Consider the following 17,136-nt stretch of genomic DNA (forward strand, 5'->3'; position numbering starts at 1 on the left):
CGTGCGAAAAAATTCTCCCGGCAAACGTCGGACGACGACCATCATACTAATGCCCACTCTATGTACAGAAAATTCCGGGCAAATGAAAAAAAAATCAATTACGTCGTACGTCGCCCGACCTCGTCCGCAAGACGTAGTAGACTGCAGATCTTTATGCAAAATGGCTGTACATCAATCGCGAGATACGGGAACTATATGAAAGTACGTCTTCTTCGTTAACGATTTTAATATGCTGAAAATAGTACACAGTGAATTCTCGATATATGTCAACAACACGGTCTTGCGAAGTTTACACTCCTTGGTGTCCAAGACCTCTCGAGCTTCGTGGCCCCTTACGGGGTATACCCCGCGATAGTAGGAATAATTCCGCGACGTTTATCATGCAGGCCTTGGCGGCACATATAGAGAAATCACTGTATCGATGATCTGGAATTTCTAAAATCATTTTAGCGTTTTAACCCTCCATACCGGGTCGTTTATGTTTACGACTATTTTTGTCGCCGTTCTAGGCTTCCAAAAAATCTCAACAAATTATGGAATACGCATTGAAGTCTCTATTTCAATATACAATTTTTGTTTGAAAGAAAGAAACTTAATAAATATCGAACATAAACGACCCAGGTCGCAGACGGAGGGTTAAAACGCGCTTATTAATTTCTGTCACAAGTGCAGAAAGTCCGCAGTCTAGTAATAAATAACGCGCTGCAAAACTATACACAGTCTCTACCAATGATTATTCGCCTAGAATTGTACAACGATTCGTCACCTAAACAACGTTATCAAAAAACCATTAGACTATTTGGTGTGTATGTGTGTGTGTTGATTGCACGCGACATCGTGACCGTTCTGTGGCGATTCGCGAACTCCGGAGCCATGGAACGGGCTCGAGAAAAATAGTAGAAAAAAACCGAAGAAGAGAAAGGTGGGAAACGTGGTGACGTCCACGACGATTCTCTCGGAAATAAAATAGTACGGAGGGCGCGATGCTGCGCGCGTTGGAATCGTCGAGGGTGAAACTATACGACGGAGGTACGTTTTTACAAAGCGAGAAACGATGGATCCTACAAACGAAAAAACGTTGCAACGGTCTTCCCTAAGGCGGCTGTGTCGGTTTCTAAATACTTGGCACAGACGCGCGGCGATCGCCGTGCGTTTCACGTTTCCGCGAGAGAGACCGGTGCCATTTCGACCGCGTCCACGTGGCAAAGAAACGTGGAGATGTTTTTCAGTTTTTTTTCCCCCGATCAACTTCCGTCGGAATTGCTGAGAACGGAACTTCGCTCGCGACTCGAACAATGCGGAATAAATTAGGCGCAGCTGGGTGGCCAAGCCAACGAACGAATAAGTCAAAATATAATTGCCGAAGGCGTCGCTCTAGTGATTCGAACGCGTGGCAACATGACACGGTGGAACAAAACGGCTATTTCCCCCTCCCCCTCCCGCCTTTAGACAAAGATATTTCGTTCGAACGGAACATAATCTTCGAATCTCATGCGAAACACCGTCGCAAGAAAATTCTCCGCCGTGGTCGGGCGCGCGCAGCCCTTGGAACCGCGAAACGATTTACGCGATCTCAAAAATAGAGACGATCGGTGCTTCTTCTATTTAGTTTGTTTTCTCTCACTCGTTCCACTGTGCATGGCTGTTGCAGCTCGGAAAGGAACGTGAACGCATCGTTCTCATCGGCTCGTGCGTCAGCTTACACCCCTAATTGCAACTTATATATCGTCCAGCTTAATACTTATAGCGAATACTCTGTACAATTGATAAATTAGAGACGCTACACACGTCGGACTCGCGTATACGCTGCGCTAATTAGTCTCAGGACCGAAAACAAACGTCGTTTTTCATTTCGTTTCTTTTCTTTTTTCTAGTCCGAAGAGAAAGGAATCTAAAAATCGTCGAATGACCAACGTGCCGGTCGTTCGTTTCGTTTAAATTACGGCCCGTATGAAAATATCAATAAATACAAGATGTTCTTGATTCAAGAGGATGAACCCTAGCGTTTACGTTAAATTCCTCGCGAGATATCAAGAATATATCTATATGTTACAAAGGCAATGGCGACGCGCGGAAATTTTGCTCGCGAACGACCCCGATTACACACCGTGTCCTACATTCTCTGTTTTTTAAAAAACGCGCGCGAGAAAGTCTTTTCCATTCCTATTTTTTGTTATGTCACTTTTTTTCTCATCGTCGTTTTCATATTTTTCTGTGTTTTTTTTTCGTTCATCGTTTGTCTGTTTAATGGTTATAATGTACAAGAAAAATCATACGTTCCTTTTTCTTTGTTTTCGTTTTTTCGAGTCTACATAACAGTGGGTAAATGCACTGTAGACACATTCCGAGAATGCTCCCCAGAGGAAAAAACGGTAAAAATTGTCCCTATGTTACACGACGATTGCAAATGTACAATTCCCGATCTGTGCTTTATACAGATATTATACGTATTTATAATATTACCTATGTACAAAATAACGTAAAAAGTAACAAGTGCTGGAAACGTGTAAAAATTGTGTAACAAAATAGGCTGATCCCGTGTCGATAAGGTCGAGGGACCCGGAGTTTCGAAAAAACCGACTTGAAAACACCTATCGTCGACGAAAGTTTCCCTTTCCGTGTGCATAATTTATGCAACCGCGGCCGTGTTTCGACGAATGCCAGAAAGAGGACAAGATTATAGCCAGAAAACAAAATCAGAAGAAGAAACAAAAAGAAGAAGAACAGACACGAAGATGACAGAAACGAAAGGAACACGAACACTCGAGAGCACGCGCCCAGATCGAAAAGAAAAAAAAACCCGTCGTCTCTTGCCTCTCTGTTTCTCTCTCTCTCTCTCTCTCTCTCTCTCTCTCTCTCTCTCTCTCTCTCTCTCTCTCTCTCTCTCTGTCCCTCCCTCCCTCCATTGCACTCTCTCTTCAGAGATGAGGTGTTCTAGCGTTTGTTCCGCTAACGTTCTCCTGGGGTCTCTTATATATTACTATTTTCCTTCTGCATTATATTCCATTGAAAGAATCTCTTGTAAGCTCAAATAACTTAGTGACTTATACATATAGAACAATAATATGTAAAATGAAAGAGAGAGATGTCATGCCTGTGAGTGTGTGTGTGTGTGTGTGTGTGTTTGTTTATGCTACAGACGGTCACGATGCGAAGAACTGTTGCAGACGTTGCACCGTTCTACGATCCAGGGCGCACAGGTCGAAGTCGAACGTCTTCTTCGTGATCTCGTACTGGCCGGTCTCCGCGATCACTTGGACAACTCTCTGCAGTTCCTGATTGTCCTGCAGGGTCATGATCTTCTGCTGCAGATCCTTCAACTGGGAGACATAGTCCTCGGAAAAGACAGGTGGCTCGCCCATGTCGGAATCGACCAGGGTACTGTTCGTCGAGTCGGGTGCTACTTGCTCGGCCTCAACCTCAACGTTCTTCTCGGCAGCCTGCTCGACAGTGGCCCTGTCCTCTTTCTCCTTGGCGATGTGCACCTGATCCTGGTCAACCGCTACGGGCGACTGACTCGAGGAAACCGGCTCCAACGGCGGCGACGACGAGTGTCCTCGATGATCCTTTTCCCGCTTCACCACGTGCTCGTCGTCGCCCTTGCACTCGCTCCGCCGTTTCCGCTTCCGGATCTCCTTCTCGTCGCCCTTGCCCTTCGGCTTGTCCCGCTTGCTTCTGTCCATCTTCTCCTTCTTAATCTCCGTTGGCATCGCTGGAGACATGGGTTTCGGCATCTCCGTCGGCTCCGAGACCGTCAAGTTCTCCGGCTCCTTCTTGATCACTGGCTTCGACTCCGAGAACGAATCATCGTCGACTGAAGGCGCCGAATCGCTGCTGTCCCTCTCCGGCATCTCCGACAGAAGAGCCAGCAAAGGATTAGCTGTGGGAGCATTGGGCACGTGGTTCTGCTTTTCCGTGGACGTCTTTATCCTGTCCCGCTTCTCCTTCTTATCCCTCTCCTTGCTACTGTCCCGCTTGTCCTTCTTGTCCCTCTTTCTGTGCTTGTGCTTCTGCCTGTCCTTCTCGCTCTTGCCATCTTTCGGCTTCTCAGACTTTTCAGTTTTCTCTGGTTTCTCTATCTTCGGCAGCTTCTCTTCTTTTGGCTTCTCTGGCTCTTTCGGAGGTTTCGGGGACTTCCGACCGTCCTTCGTCGATTTGTACTCTTGACTCTTCTCTTTCTCGGTTTTCTCTGGCTTCTCGGGTTTTTCTGGCTTCTTCTCACTGACTTTCAGCGACTCCTTCGAAGCTGATCGCTCGCCCTCTTTGTACTTGTCTTTCCGTTCCTTGTCCCGGTCCTCTTTGTGCTTCTTCTTCTCCTTCTTCTTCTCGCTCTTCGAAGAGTCCGCGACGCTCTTCGAGCTGTCCTTGGTTTTCTCTTTCTCCTTGTTCTTCTCTTTTTCTTTCTCAGAAGCTGGCTTCTTCAGCTCCTTCTCCTTGGACTTCGGCGACGCTGGTCGCTTCGCGGGTGGCAGCGCCGAAGGACTAGCAGGTCTCTTCAAGGACACCGGGGATGGGGGTCGTTTGTTTGATGGGCTCGAATGACTCTTCGCCGGCGGACTAGAAGGCCTCTTCGATTTCTCTTTGCTACGGTTCTTGGTCTTCGACTGGTCCTTCAGCTTCTTGTCCTTCTTCTCGTCGATCTTCTCCTTTTTGCTCTCCTTATGCGGCGAGTCCTTCAGCTTCGAGGTCTTGTCAACCTTCTCGGACTTCTCCGCGGTGACCACAGGCTTTGGAGCTGACGATTTCTCCGGCTGTGCTGGCTTCTTCGTCTCCTGCGACACCTTCGTCGGCTTCAAGGGTGTGCCGAACAGTTCAGCGAAGGAATTCGATGTCTTCGACTCCACTGTCTTGTGCTTTTTCGTCTCGCTCCCGCTCAACTTTGGCTTGCCGACCATAGTTGGAGTCTTGGTGTCGCTTTTCTCGGCTGAATTCTCGGAACTCGACACTACCACCTGCCGGAAAAATCATTTTCGTACAAATTTTCGCCGGAAGCTGTGGAGAGAGGAAAACTACGAAAGAGCCTCAATAAATCGATCTTCAAAGGAAAAGCTAAAATCCTTGAGTCGCAAAAATTTTTTCACACAATGAGATTGGGGAGATTTTTCATTCAATGAGGTTTAGCATTTTAAAAATCATAGTATGTATAGAGATATAAAAATCAAAAGTGTAAAGAAACATAGACTGAAATTTCAAGGCCGAAGCTAAAATCCACGAATTGTGGAGATTATGTTTTATGGTATAAAAAGTGTAGTAAACAAAAATTCGGCTTATAAGATTTATATTTCCATCTCTGAAGGTCTAGAGAAGCATGGCTCGAAACTTACAAGTCAAAACTATAAGCTTCGAGTTGTAGAGATTTTGTTTTACCATGTTGAAATCAGTGTAAATGAAAATTCAGCTTATAAGGGTTTCTATTTTGAAACGGAGATTTGATGCGGAGATTCATAGAAGCACGAACCAATTTTGTAAGGTCACTAGCTTCAAAGGGATAATACTTACACCACCACCTTTTAATAATTTTCTCCTGAATTCATCAGAGGGGTTGTTAATGATTTCAGTGTGCTGCATCACGTTTGCAATGGCAGGGCCACTGGGTTGCAATTGAAGATCATACAGAATCTCAATCCTTTTGGTTCCCTCATCTTTGTTTTTCAGGTAGATATGAATGGGAATTTCGAAGCCAGCATAACCAGACTCTTTTATCTCGAATGGTGGTTCCTTCAACACCCTCTTTGGTTTCGAAAATGTTTCGTGTAGTTGAAAAACCACTGTAAAGAAAGATTAAATGCGTTAGAAGGAGGTCTACAAGCACTAGAGGAAGAATAAGAAGAAGAGTGGAGCAATGGAAAGCTGCGCTATTACCTTTCTCAACATAATGGTGTATGTCAGCGTTCTCGACACCCCGCACAAACACTTCCCAATCATGAGTGTATCCCTCGGGTGTGTGGCGTGAACGTAATGTGGATGAGTGGCCGCATTGTAGGGTGATGCGAATTGCCATTCTCTGATATAAAATTTTCCAAATGTTCTTCTCCAAAGAAAAAGTAGAGGGGAGTCGGTTGCCGCGGGTAAACACAGAGACGTGATTTACATTACATTTTTATTTATCTCTGTGAACGTGAATGAAACCGCTGGCGAGTCCTCGACTATCTGGCCCATCACAGAGCGCCGGTGACGCGGTGAACCATCGTACGCCGACCTTTATGCTAGAGGTGCAGGCAATGACAGCACTTCTCCCCTAATTTTCGTGCTCTTGGGATTCTGGTGCATCGTTTGGTTACACTAGTTCTGTATGAAAGTGTTAACCACCTCATTAGAACAGAATTGCGTGTCGAACGAGGTGTCTGCCGGAGGCGATACGCCCCGTTACAGTCGGAGGAATTCTGTGGTTTTGCTTAAGGCTGAATTCGACTCGATTATCAACAGGTAAACTTTACACCAACGAGAACTGGTCGCCATACTCGTTGCTCCGTACACCAGAACTTAATAATGTTCGGACACCGCCATCTGATGGACAACACTGAGCTTCTGGGGAACTGTGCCAGTGCACATTTTTTTCGAATTTTGTCCAAACCTTGGTGGAATCGGTGACACACTATTTATTATTAGAACAGCTTCCTCTGGAACGTTTCGATGATCTTTATTTGCTCGGAGGACACGGAGGACCGCGAGGACTTAACTCGGGACTTAAACCGAAACACGAACCTTCGCATTAGCATTTCGAACCAATGTTTACAGGAAATCCATGGTTTAAAATAATTATTAAATTGATGAATCGATACGCACTTCATCCCAGATCAATAAACAAATGGATAGCTCAGCAATTGTTGTAATATATATTTTTACATCCTTGGGGAATTAACGTCCGTTCAGTTTGGGGAGTTTCTGTTTGGTGGTGGCAACTATACATTATAATAAAGAACCAGAATGTTATTTAAGATAAATGTAACCTGTAGACTGTTTGACAGACCGTTCTATTTGTTTATTAACAAACATGTTGTCTGCGATTATTAAAGAGCACCAGAGTAAACAGACGGCAAGAAAAGAGAGGCAGGGTAACTTGCGAATCATTGTAGAATTGTATTTTTTGTAGTCACTGAGAACTTGTGCTAAGAGTAATATTGTTTTGACAGAACAAAAGAGAAAAGAGGCTGTACAAGCTGCTAGTAATTTGACGCAGGCTCTTGTCGATCATTTAAATGTGGGGTGAGTATGGGGTGCCATTTTATGTATGGTGCATATTGATCATGTAAATATTTTATGGTGCAGAGTAGCCCAGGCATACTTGAATCAGAAAAAATTGGATGCAGAGGCTAAGCAGTTGCAGCACAGTGCAACAAATTTTGCTAAACAGACACAATCGTGGTTGAATTTGGTGGAATCATTTTCTAGTGCTTTGAAAGAAATTGGGGATGCAGAAAATTGGGCACGTAGTATTGAGGGAGACATGAGGACTATTGCAACTGCATTAGAGTACTCTTACAAAGGTACGTAATTGTTATAATTATCATATTTCATGAAACTATAAATATTTTAATTTGCAGCAACCCAAGAAGCTCAAGGAACTAGTGCTACATGAACGTATCCAATGGTGCAATGATAAGACTTAAATAAATGCTATATTCTTATTTAAGAGATCATAGATGTAAGAATAATCGTGTATTGTTGTAAAATCCTCCTTATTTTCTGTTTATATTAATACATGTTGAAATAAAGATGATTTTTTACGTTAGGAGTTAAGTTGGTAGAGACCTGAAGAATGTTTCAAGTCCTAAATGAGTTGGTAACAACGTTTCCCTAGTGATAAGTTAGGATCCAGTGTTACCAACGATACCTAACCGTAAAATTCGTAACCACAGACGTTAGTTTAGCGAAAAATATGGCGGCCGGCCCGATTGCCGAACGTAACCAAGGTATATATATTTTCTACAACATATATTTCAAACTCCTAACAATTTCTTACACTTTCAATATTAATTATATCTAATTTTATGTATAGTTATTTTTTCGCAGTGTAAAATAATAAAAAAATGTTAAGTCGTGTTAGGTTACCTGTACATAAACATTGATTTTTCCATTTTCGATTGATATATTAGGTGTTTATAAATAAAACATCTCTCTTTTTCAGATGCTACGATATACGTGGGTGGCCTGGACGACAAAGTTACAGAATCCCTCATGTGGGAACTGTTTGTTCAGTCAGGACCAGTGGGTACGTGTTTTAATATTATTTATTTATTTATTGTTCTAAAATGCTGACTTAAAAATTAACAATTAATTTGTTTCAGTCAATGTCCACATGCCCAAGGACAGGGTGACCCAAATGCATCAAGGCTATGGGTTTGTAGAGTTCATGGGAGAGGAGGATGCAGACTACGCCATAAAAATAATGAACATGATCAAACTTTATGGGAAACCAATCAGAGTGAACAAAGCAAGTGCTCACCAAAAGAACCTAGATGTGGGGGCCAACATATTTATTGGAAACCTTGATCCAGAGGTGGATGAAAAACTACTGTACGATACCTTCAGTGCATTCGGAGTGATCCTACAAACACCAAAGGTAATGCATCTCTAATACTTACCCCTGTATCAAAAATATGAAACCCTACTTCTGTTTCAGATAATGAGAGACCCCGAGACAGGGAACTCCAAGGGTTTTGCATTCATAAACTTTGCCTCATTCGATGCGTCGGATGCCAGCATAGAGGCCATGAATGGGCAATATTTATGCAACAGACCCATCTCGGTGTCCTATGCATTCAAACGCGACGCCAAGGGCGAAAGGCACGGCAGCGCAGCAGAGCGATTATTGGCTGCCCAAAATCCTCTGAGCCAAGCCGACAGACCCCATCAACTGTTCGCGGACGCACCCCCATTGGCGCCGCCGCCCATGCCAAATTCCAACCCAGCGGCTCATCAACCGACCCATCATCCTCAGCATCATGTGATGCATCACGGAATGGTGGTTCCACCCCCGCCTCCACCTTCAACACCAGGACCTCCAATGGGGCATCCTCCACCTCCCCCAGTTCCACCACCCCCATCCAGCGGTTTTCCTCCATCAAGCATTCCTCCACCTCCGTTGCCTCCCATGTCGATGGCAGCCCATCCTCCTCTGCCCCCTGGAATGCCACCCCCATTACCTCCAATGCCAGTACCGACATCTCAATCACAACAAACGGCTCCCAGAATGATGGCACCTCCACCCCCTCATTGGGGAGTCAGTGGTCCTCCTCAAGGTCAGTTTCCACCACCTCCACCACCTTCTTCAACAGGAGCACCACCGCCCCCACAGTTTGGACAGTTCCAACCTCCGCCACCAAGACCTCCACCTGGCTGGAGACATCCACCACCTCCTCCCGTTTCCCAAGGAGGTCCTCCTCCACCTCCACCACCTCAATTCCGACCTCCTTTCCCTCCAAGAGGTCCCCCACCTCCGCCACCCCCACACGATTCCAATCAATATTAATTTCATTCTTCGTACTACACCTTCGTCAGATATTATGCTATATTTGTAATATAAAGACTTTCACTGTGTTCATCGTCGTGGTCCTGAACGCAGGTATTCGTTGTACAAACATGCGTTTTGTAGATGAGTTTTGTAATAAACTTCCTGACTGATGATCACGAGTTTCATTCGAGCACTGTTTGCCCCCTTTGTAGGCCACAGCTCCGTATTTTAGTTTCATTTGTTTAGCGACCATTGTCGTCGAGATTTCCTGGTGCTGTTTGTTGACCTCGATGAGCTAGATTGAAGATAGATTAGTGAAGTAAATGGAAATTCGAATTTTAGTGTCTCCTGACCTCGTCTGTCCCGGCAGGACAAATTCGCGAAGCTAGGCCGTTTAGCGTATCGATTGGGGCTCGCGTGTGAATAAGGACATGCTAGGCTCGTTTTATCGATTATTTCGAGCCTATTCTGTCCATTCGTTGATAACGGCGAACGGACAAATGAGCGGCAAAACAGTTGTCCCCGAGCCGGTCTCCGAGTCGAACGCGGCGTTTTCCCGCGTCGGTTTCTTTCGTTGGACGAAAACGAGGACCGTTGTGCGTGTCGGTCGCATGTCACCAACCTGGTAAGTGAGGGGAACAGGTGTCTGGGGCCGTAAATTAAGCGGCGCCGGCGTCGCGATGCATTCTGAAAATAACACGATTTTTTTAGATCGTTCCGTGACTCAATGCGGTGGCTCCATCGATCCGTACCGCTGCTGCTTAGCCGTTTCTTCACGGAAAAATCACTCGTGACCGTTCCCGTTCATTTCAATCGTTCGGCGATCATCGGGGGCCGGATGATGCACGAGTCGCGACATGGCGCGGCTGTATTACGAGTGCAGCGCGGATTTCAGGAACATCAGCGACGACAGCACTGAACCGATCAAACCGTACGCCTGCACCGCGGACAAATATTGCCTCTACTGCTGCTGCAACAACCAGTGTTGCCTCCTAGTGCAAAGACGGCCACCGCGTCATTTCTGGGAAGCCTGGTACTTCTGGCTGGGCGTTGCTTTACTCACTGTGTTTATCGTGTCTTCGGTAAGCGGTTCGAATGCGTTCGCCACCGGAAAAAGTCCGTCCGGGTCTCAAGCACAAAGACATTCCAGCTTGTTCCACTTCGCAAAGATCGTCACGTGTATCTGCATTTTACAAGCCTGTATACTTTCGTTGGCTTAAAAATCTTCGATTTAGATGCAAACTAGTTACTGCTTTTAGCTCAACATCGTCTTCAGCCAGATCCATTGCTTTCTCTAAAATCTATTAGCTACTGTACGCTACTTCAGTGGCGTCATTTCTGTCATCTTTTAGCAACTGTATGCTACTGTAGTGGCTTTATGTCATCTTTTCGCTACTGTACGCTACAATGGCTTTGTGTCATCATTTTAGGACCATGCGTCATCCCACTGAGCCCTCTTTTCGAACTATGTGTCATTATCCTCTCTTGTTCTTCCATTGAAAACGATTTATTTTGTATATTTGCTGTAGTAACTTTTAAAAGTTTTCATTCAATGTTGTACAAAAATGGTACAATAAGTGATATATTGCCACACAGTGGTGTGGCCCCTTGTAGCTAAAAAGTGAAATTGTTCGTATCAAGATCGAAACAAACAGCTACATACCTTTTTCCTATGAGAAAATATCTGCAATTGGTCCTATCAGAAAGTCCCATAACACTTTCGATTTCTAGTTTGAACCACTGTTGTGCTAGTCTTTCACGAAATCCTCTAGCGCTTTGCTGCACTTGCTGTATTATTTCCAAGCTTAAGTTCATACAGTATAAAAACACGAACTTGTAACCCCCTCTACTCACCACCTTTAACCTCGTGTATTATAAAAATGGAATTGAATTATTTTTCTCGTAGTTTTCAATGCTGAGAACTACTTAATAATTTCCCGGCAGACATAGCAAATCTCTATGTATTGCGGGTCTAGTATACATTCGTATCTAGTCGACTGTGCCTCAAATCCTCGTCACACGAGTCCGAATAAGCACTACGTGTTTAAGCGGCGCGAACTTTTTTCCGGTCGCCGCCGTCTTCCTGGGACTATAAAACGTTAGTTGAAAGCGTCTCGTTGTCTTCGAAATTACCCAGTTGTCCCTAGCTTCTATGTATGTGTCCCATGCACGTCGTTCTTAGATCCGCAAAAAAAAAACCATGTAGTAAGCAGTTTTCGTGTAGCTCGCTTGATCAGGGCCGTTCATTTATTCTAAGGGTGTGTTTCCGATTCCTTTTTTGGTGCCCAGGTGAGCAGCTACATAGTCAGTAATTGCAGACATAATATTCAAGGTGTACCACTAGCGCACAACGCGCACGCCAACAGGCAAACCGACCACCGCGACAGTCGTCCAGGAAGCGACCAGAACGAGGTATCGATAAGTATAATACCGACGTCGGAGTTTTTCCCGTCGCACAGAAAAATGTTCGTAATCGCATCCCAGCCGGCCGTCAATCATCTCAGTGAGTATCTATCAGCGTGAACCTGAATCGAATCTCCAATTATAATATGCCTACACTACTCGCGCTTCATCATTCGCCGCGTAATCAGGGACGGGTTAACGAGGAGGATGTTAATGCGCGATTAAGGGCGCGGTTATACTGATCCACGCGCTCCTTTCAACGAGGTTTCGATGCTTTAGAGACTCTTGCAGACGCTTAGTACAATGAATTCTTGATATATGTCAACAACACGGGTCTTGCCAGCGTCGTGTATCGTTCAGGAGATATACCCGATTCGTGTGATGTTTACACTCCTCGGCGTCCGAGGTCTATCGAGCTTTGTGGCCTCTCACGGGGTATAACCCCGTAGTGGGAATAATTCCGCGACGTTTATCATTCAGGCCTCGGTGACATATATAGAGAAATGACTGTACTCTGAATTTGTGCACAGTGGATGGACACAATTTTATGCAAACTAAAAATTTTCTAGGTAGACATTGAGGACCATTGTAACACAATAGACTAATACAGACATTTACCTCCATTCTTAAGAGGACTGATAGGTTGAAAATAATATGACGATATTCCTAAATTATTTAAACGATTTTACTGTTTTGTGTTTCTCCTACACAATGTTGCCACGACTGCATAAAATCCGCGAGCTAGACGAAACTCAAAATTTAAGTTGCTGAATAAAGGGCAAGTAACAATATCAGTTCTATTTCCTCTGATTCTTCCGGGACGAGGAGTCGAACAGAAACATGATGTTCCTTCTTTTCCGACTTTCTGCATATTCTCGTAATACAATAGATTTTACAATAGTCTCACACGCATTTCATCAGAAACGTATTGAAACGCTCGGCACGCGATCGGAAACCGCGTTCAGTATAACCGCAGCCTAACCGGGGTTTTAACGAGTAGGATGTTAATCTACGATTAATTCGCGACGAGCGTCGATCGATCCAGAAAAAAAGGGGATAGAGAGCAGTCCTAGGGAAACTAGTTTGCGGGCAAAACGAGGATGCCCGTCTCTGCCGATTAGGTTCAGGGACGGGGATCACCGATGATCCGTGTCCAATCTCGCGGCGACGATAATGAGGCCCGTGTGCATTGATTTATATTGCAGCGCCTGTCGTCGCATGAAGCCCCCGCGTCCCGTTTTCACGGATCGATTATGTCGGCCCGAAGACAACGATGACGTTCGGAGTTGGAGGAGTCGCTCGCAAGATGATCGTCGGGAATTACGCGGCGTAATGTCCTCCGAAAGACAGTGGCCGCCTCGGCCGAGCTTTGATCTAACAGACCGCGCGATTATGGCACGCCGGGCATTAACGATAAACGCATCTTTTTACGCGGTCGCTCGTAACGACCGGTAACGGATATAAAACGACCCGATCGCGGCTAGCAGTCGCGGCCAAATGAGCGACGATTTCAACCGAGATTATGGCCGTCGCCGCGCGTATATTCCACACCACGTCACCCGAGGATCTCGCATCGACCGCGACACTGTTGCTCGCTTTAAACCGGGCCGAGGATGTTTATCTGAAATTCAGCATAACAAATTTGCTAAAGATTAACCAGGAGATGTTTATTCGGAGGACGGCCGCAGCCTTCGAGAGGCTAAATCGCTTCTGCTCGCCCAGCAGTTTGTGTAAATTGCCCGGTAAAAGCGCAGATTTGCATAAACATCCGCCGGCCCGCTCGCGAGAGATCGCAATCTGTGTCATTACTTCGCTCGTAGCTGCTTCTGCACGGTTAGAGGACATGCACCTTAGAAAAATGCAGTCGATGAACTAAATACGCACACCGGTTCGGCGAGACGTTTCATCGCGACGTTGCCTAGGACGAAATGGATCCAAAAGACTGTTTTCATATACCGGCTGTTAACGCTACGGATCGATAAATTCTAGAATCATGTCTAGAATTTGTCTGGATCCTTTTCTCGTGTTGTTGTTGTTCTGCACAGGGTATAGTCTTTAATCGGCACGAATAACTCATGGACTGCGGATCTCCGTGCAAAATACAAACTTTCTGAACTGCAAAAAACTAGGGCGAAATGAAAATTCAATTTCTTTCTCGACACTTTATCTACCGGAAGCCTATTAATAGGATTTTCTCATTTTTTTTCATAAATGCATAAAATTCGCAGTCCACTAGCTAATGTACTTATTTCTAGACTGCAGATTTTTGAGCATTTATGGTACACGCATAAAATTCAAGAAATCATTTACGCGATTGAAAAATATATTATTTGGTTTTGCTACAATTCCTTTCGTGGTTTATTTTATAAGGGATGAGGAAGACCAATTACAAAATCAATTTGTCATCTAGAAAATTCATTATGGTAACCATAGATGTCGTACATGTATGTTAGTATGCATGCTTTCTTGTGTTTTAAAAATGTGCATAAATGCACAAAGACCCGCAGTCTACTCATTGCCGCATGGTTAATTGTTTTCAAGTCCAAGGAAAATTTGAGAACGCAACGAGATTGGATCGGAACAGTTCGTTGAGCACAAATTGTAAATGAAACTTCGTACATTTGAAAGTCTCTGCCTAAAGGTTGGCTCGATTTGGGAGCATAGGGCAGCCGATCGAAACTCGTTCCGGGCTGGGCGTAGCTCCCATTAACAATTAAGAAGACACGTTCTCTGTACCGGGCCGGGTACGGAGAAGATCGGTGGCTAATTAAAAAGGACAATCGCGAGTTCCCGTCCCTTTCTCTCTTGGAACTATTCGTCTTCCCCTTCGATTCTGCTCCCCATCTCGAGATCGATCCCGTGATAGCGATTAATCGCGGTGATCTTCGTGGAAGAGAGAGAGGAACCCGTAGAAACATGAACGTTCGTCTGTCGATCCTCTGCGTGACGATCGATCGGGGATCGATGCTCCAGATGAAGCTTGCACTCGCTTTAAAGGTGAAAGAAATCGGCCATGAGTTTACCGTTCGATATTAATTCTACCTGTTCGCGCAACTACTGGCTGTGATGATGATGTCAATTAGAAAATTAGATGCCGATCCATGCCGCGCGCATGGCGTCAGCGGTTTAAAAGTAGCTGCGGTATCTGATCGAATCGTATTTTTAATTGGCGTCGGGACGCACTGGATTAATATGCACCGAAAGAAAAGCCGATACACGTTTGACATTTCCGCACCGGTGTATGACCGTTGTGTGCGCGTGCGTGTGTGTGTTCGTGTGTCTGTAATTAGCTGCGTAGGACGGGAGTGGAAAATGGTGTCCCATTAGCATAGGATTCGTCAGGCGCACCGCACACGGCGGCGTGGCGTTCTCGCGAAAACCTCGACGAATAAAGAATATTCAGGTGTGTGCGATATGTTTTCGTTATATGTTAGCCTTCTCTTTCATTTTTCCCTCGAATCCCACGCTGCAACGCGCTCGTTCGCTCGAGACACCCGTTTAAGCCGGGCAGCGAACGGGCCTCTTCGAGTTTCACACTCGAGGAACCCCAGTTCTCACGATTGAGTCGCTGATTTAATCCACGCGCTAATTATGCCAACGAGAACGGTCTTGGTGCTTGCGGATCGACAGCGAACGCATCTTGAAGAGCGACGAGAAAAATGTTATCTTCGGTTGAGACGCTCGGTGGAGCCGTCTTGTTTGCTAGATGACTTGGACACCGTGTCAGATTTGAGTGTGGGACGTTTTTTGGAGCACTGTGTTGGCTATGGACCATATAAAAGCGTTAAATGTTACTCAGGGCACTTTAATCGCTCATTATGGGCACCGGCTGGTCCGGCTCCTTTTGAATCGAAAGCAACAATACCACGCCCACTGAAGGCTCTTTAATATCTCATTACGAGTATAGACTGTTTTGGTTTCATTTAAATCAACATCAACGAAGCCACGCCTATCGAGATCACTTTATACAAATCATGGACATGAACTGCTCGATGAAACCACATCTAAAGAAAGCACTTCAATCGTTCCTCGTGGGTCTAGAGAGCTTTGGTTCCTTTCAAACCGAGAGCAACAAAGCCACGCCCACTGAGGACGCTCTGCACTCGGTACAAGTACAGATTGCCCTATGGAGCTCTAGCTTCTCACAAATCAAAGAAAAGCAAAATAGATACTCTCCTCCTGCTACCAATGTCAAATTCTTAAAATGGAGCGTTTATTCTTCATCTGGGGCATTGTTTGCTCCAAAAACTTGCACCTAGGCGCAATCCAGGGCAAAGATCCCATAACGTCTGGTTCGAGTCTCACAAAACTGAGAAAAACCGTGGGAGAGGATCTAGACACCAAATTTTATTGTTTTTCGAAAGGGACGAGTTTTAAAGTCGATAGGAGATCGCCAGGGGCCTACGAGGAGGTTGATACGCCCGTGCTCGGAGATCGAGCGCTCGCCAGCTCGATCGGAATCGCGTCGTCGCAGCGCGGCCGATCGCGATACATTTCAATAAATTAGCCGCGTGAAAGAAATCCTTGTGCTCCCTGTAAATCTTTTTACGGCGGCCACTCGATCGAGCGACAGCAGCGCGCCGCGCGCAATAAGAAGCGGTACGGGAGCAGACTGGCGGCGACCTCGTTCGACTGTAACGAAGTGTCATTCCGATAACCCAGGCCAGCTTTTACTGTCACTCGACGGACGACGATAAAGAAATGCGCAACCAGCGGGGCTCTGCTTAATGTTGCACGGACAGGAAACCGAGCCGGGAATTAAGCTCTCGTCTGCCGTTACTGGAGAGGATGCCACCGCACTGGCCGAGCGCGATTGAGACGTCCGATCGCGAGACTATCTCTTGCAAAGACCGACTAATTTTTTTTACACCTCGTCCGAGACATTCGAGACGTTCATCGAAAAAGGAGAGAAAATCGGAATCGTCTCCGCCGTTGCTTGAGAGAGAGGGAGAGAGAGAGAGAGAGTGAGAGAGACAGAGAGCGTGTCTATTTGGTGCTTCTCCCGTTTCGTTCCCTGTCCCGTCAAAGATTGGTTACATCTGGACGACCCGGTGTATATCAACGAGAGATACGAACGTGCTTACAGTCTAGACGTTATTGTTCCAATAAATCGGCCGAATTTACAGGATATTTCGCGCGGCGATGAGGGGCCTCGAGAAATAAAAAGAAAACGTGGCTGGAGTATCTTTGAAAGCGCCACGGCCAGCAAAAATGCGAATTAAGCACGCCAGACGTTCACCGAAACGATGAAGCATACAGAGGTGCTATTATCGGTTAAT

At 45.6% G+C, this 17,136-nt stretch overlaps 4 protein-coding genes across 4 annotated transcripts; 3 read left to right on the forward strand and 1 right to left on the reverse strand.

Annotated features, from left to right (window-relative positions):
* Positions 1 to 2,996: 2,996 nt before the first annotated feature.
* On the reverse strand, positions 2,997 to 6,498 carry Ear (ENL/AF9-related super elongation complex transcription factor). Its single transcript, XM_076805086.1, has 3 exons — positions 5,863 to 6,498; positions 5,500 to 5,768; positions 2,997 to 4,952 (listed from the first exon to the last, which is right to left on the reverse strand). The coding sequence occupies exons 1-3, from the start codon at positions 5,999 to 6,001 to the stop codon at positions 3,144 to 3,146; spliced, it is 2,217 nt and encodes a 738-aa protein (XP_076661201.1). The 5' UTR covers positions 6,002 to 6,498; the 3' UTR covers positions 2,997 to 3,143.
* Positions 6,499 to 6,903: 405 nt separating this feature from the next.
* On the forward strand, positions 6,904 to 7,735 carry Blos1 (biogenesis of lysosome-related organelles complex 1 subunit 1). Its single transcript, XM_076805448.1, has 4 exons — positions 6,904 to 7,055; positions 7,134 to 7,206; positions 7,270 to 7,487; positions 7,545 to 7,735. Exons 1-4 carry the CDS (start codon positions 6,995 to 6,997, stop codon positions 7,577 to 7,579), a joined length of 387 nt encoding a protein of 128 aa, XP_076661563.1. The 5' UTR covers positions 6,904 to 6,994; the 3' UTR covers positions 7,580 to 7,735.
* Positions 7,736 to 7,821: 86 nt separating this feature from the next.
* Positions 7,822 to 9,627, forward strand: Spx (Spliceosomal protein on the X). Its single transcript, XM_076805188.1, has 4 exons — positions 7,822 to 7,913; positions 8,129 to 8,212; positions 8,289 to 8,563; positions 8,624 to 9,627. Exons 1-4 carry the CDS (start codon positions 7,880 to 7,882, stop codon positions 9,470 to 9,472), a joined length of 1,242 nt encoding a protein of 413 aa, XP_076661303.1. The 5' UTR covers positions 7,822 to 7,879; the 3' UTR covers positions 9,473 to 9,627.
* Positions 9,628 to 9,829: 202 nt separating this feature from the next.
* LOC143365335 (uncharacterized) lies at positions 9,830 to 14,225 on the forward strand. Its single transcript, XM_076805423.1, has 4 exons — positions 9,830 to 10,079; positions 10,166 to 10,536; positions 11,744 to 11,957; positions 13,063 to 14,225. Exons 2-4 carry the CDS (start codon positions 10,312 to 10,314, stop codon positions 13,077 to 13,079), a joined length of 456 nt encoding a protein of 151 aa, XP_076661538.1. The 5' UTR covers positions 9,830 to 10,079; positions 10,166 to 10,311; the 3' UTR covers positions 13,080 to 14,225.
* The last annotated feature ends 2,911 nt before the right edge of the window (positions 14,226 to 17,136 follow it).

The sequence above is a fragment of the Halictus rubicundus genome, chromosome 1 (assembly GCF_050948215.1).
Source record: "Halictus rubicundus isolate RS-2024b chromosome 1, iyHalRubi1_principal, whole genome shotgun sequence".
In the NCBI taxonomy this organism is placed as follows: domain Eukaryota; kingdom Metazoa; phylum Arthropoda; class Insecta; order Hymenoptera; family Halictidae; genus Halictus; species Halictus rubicundus.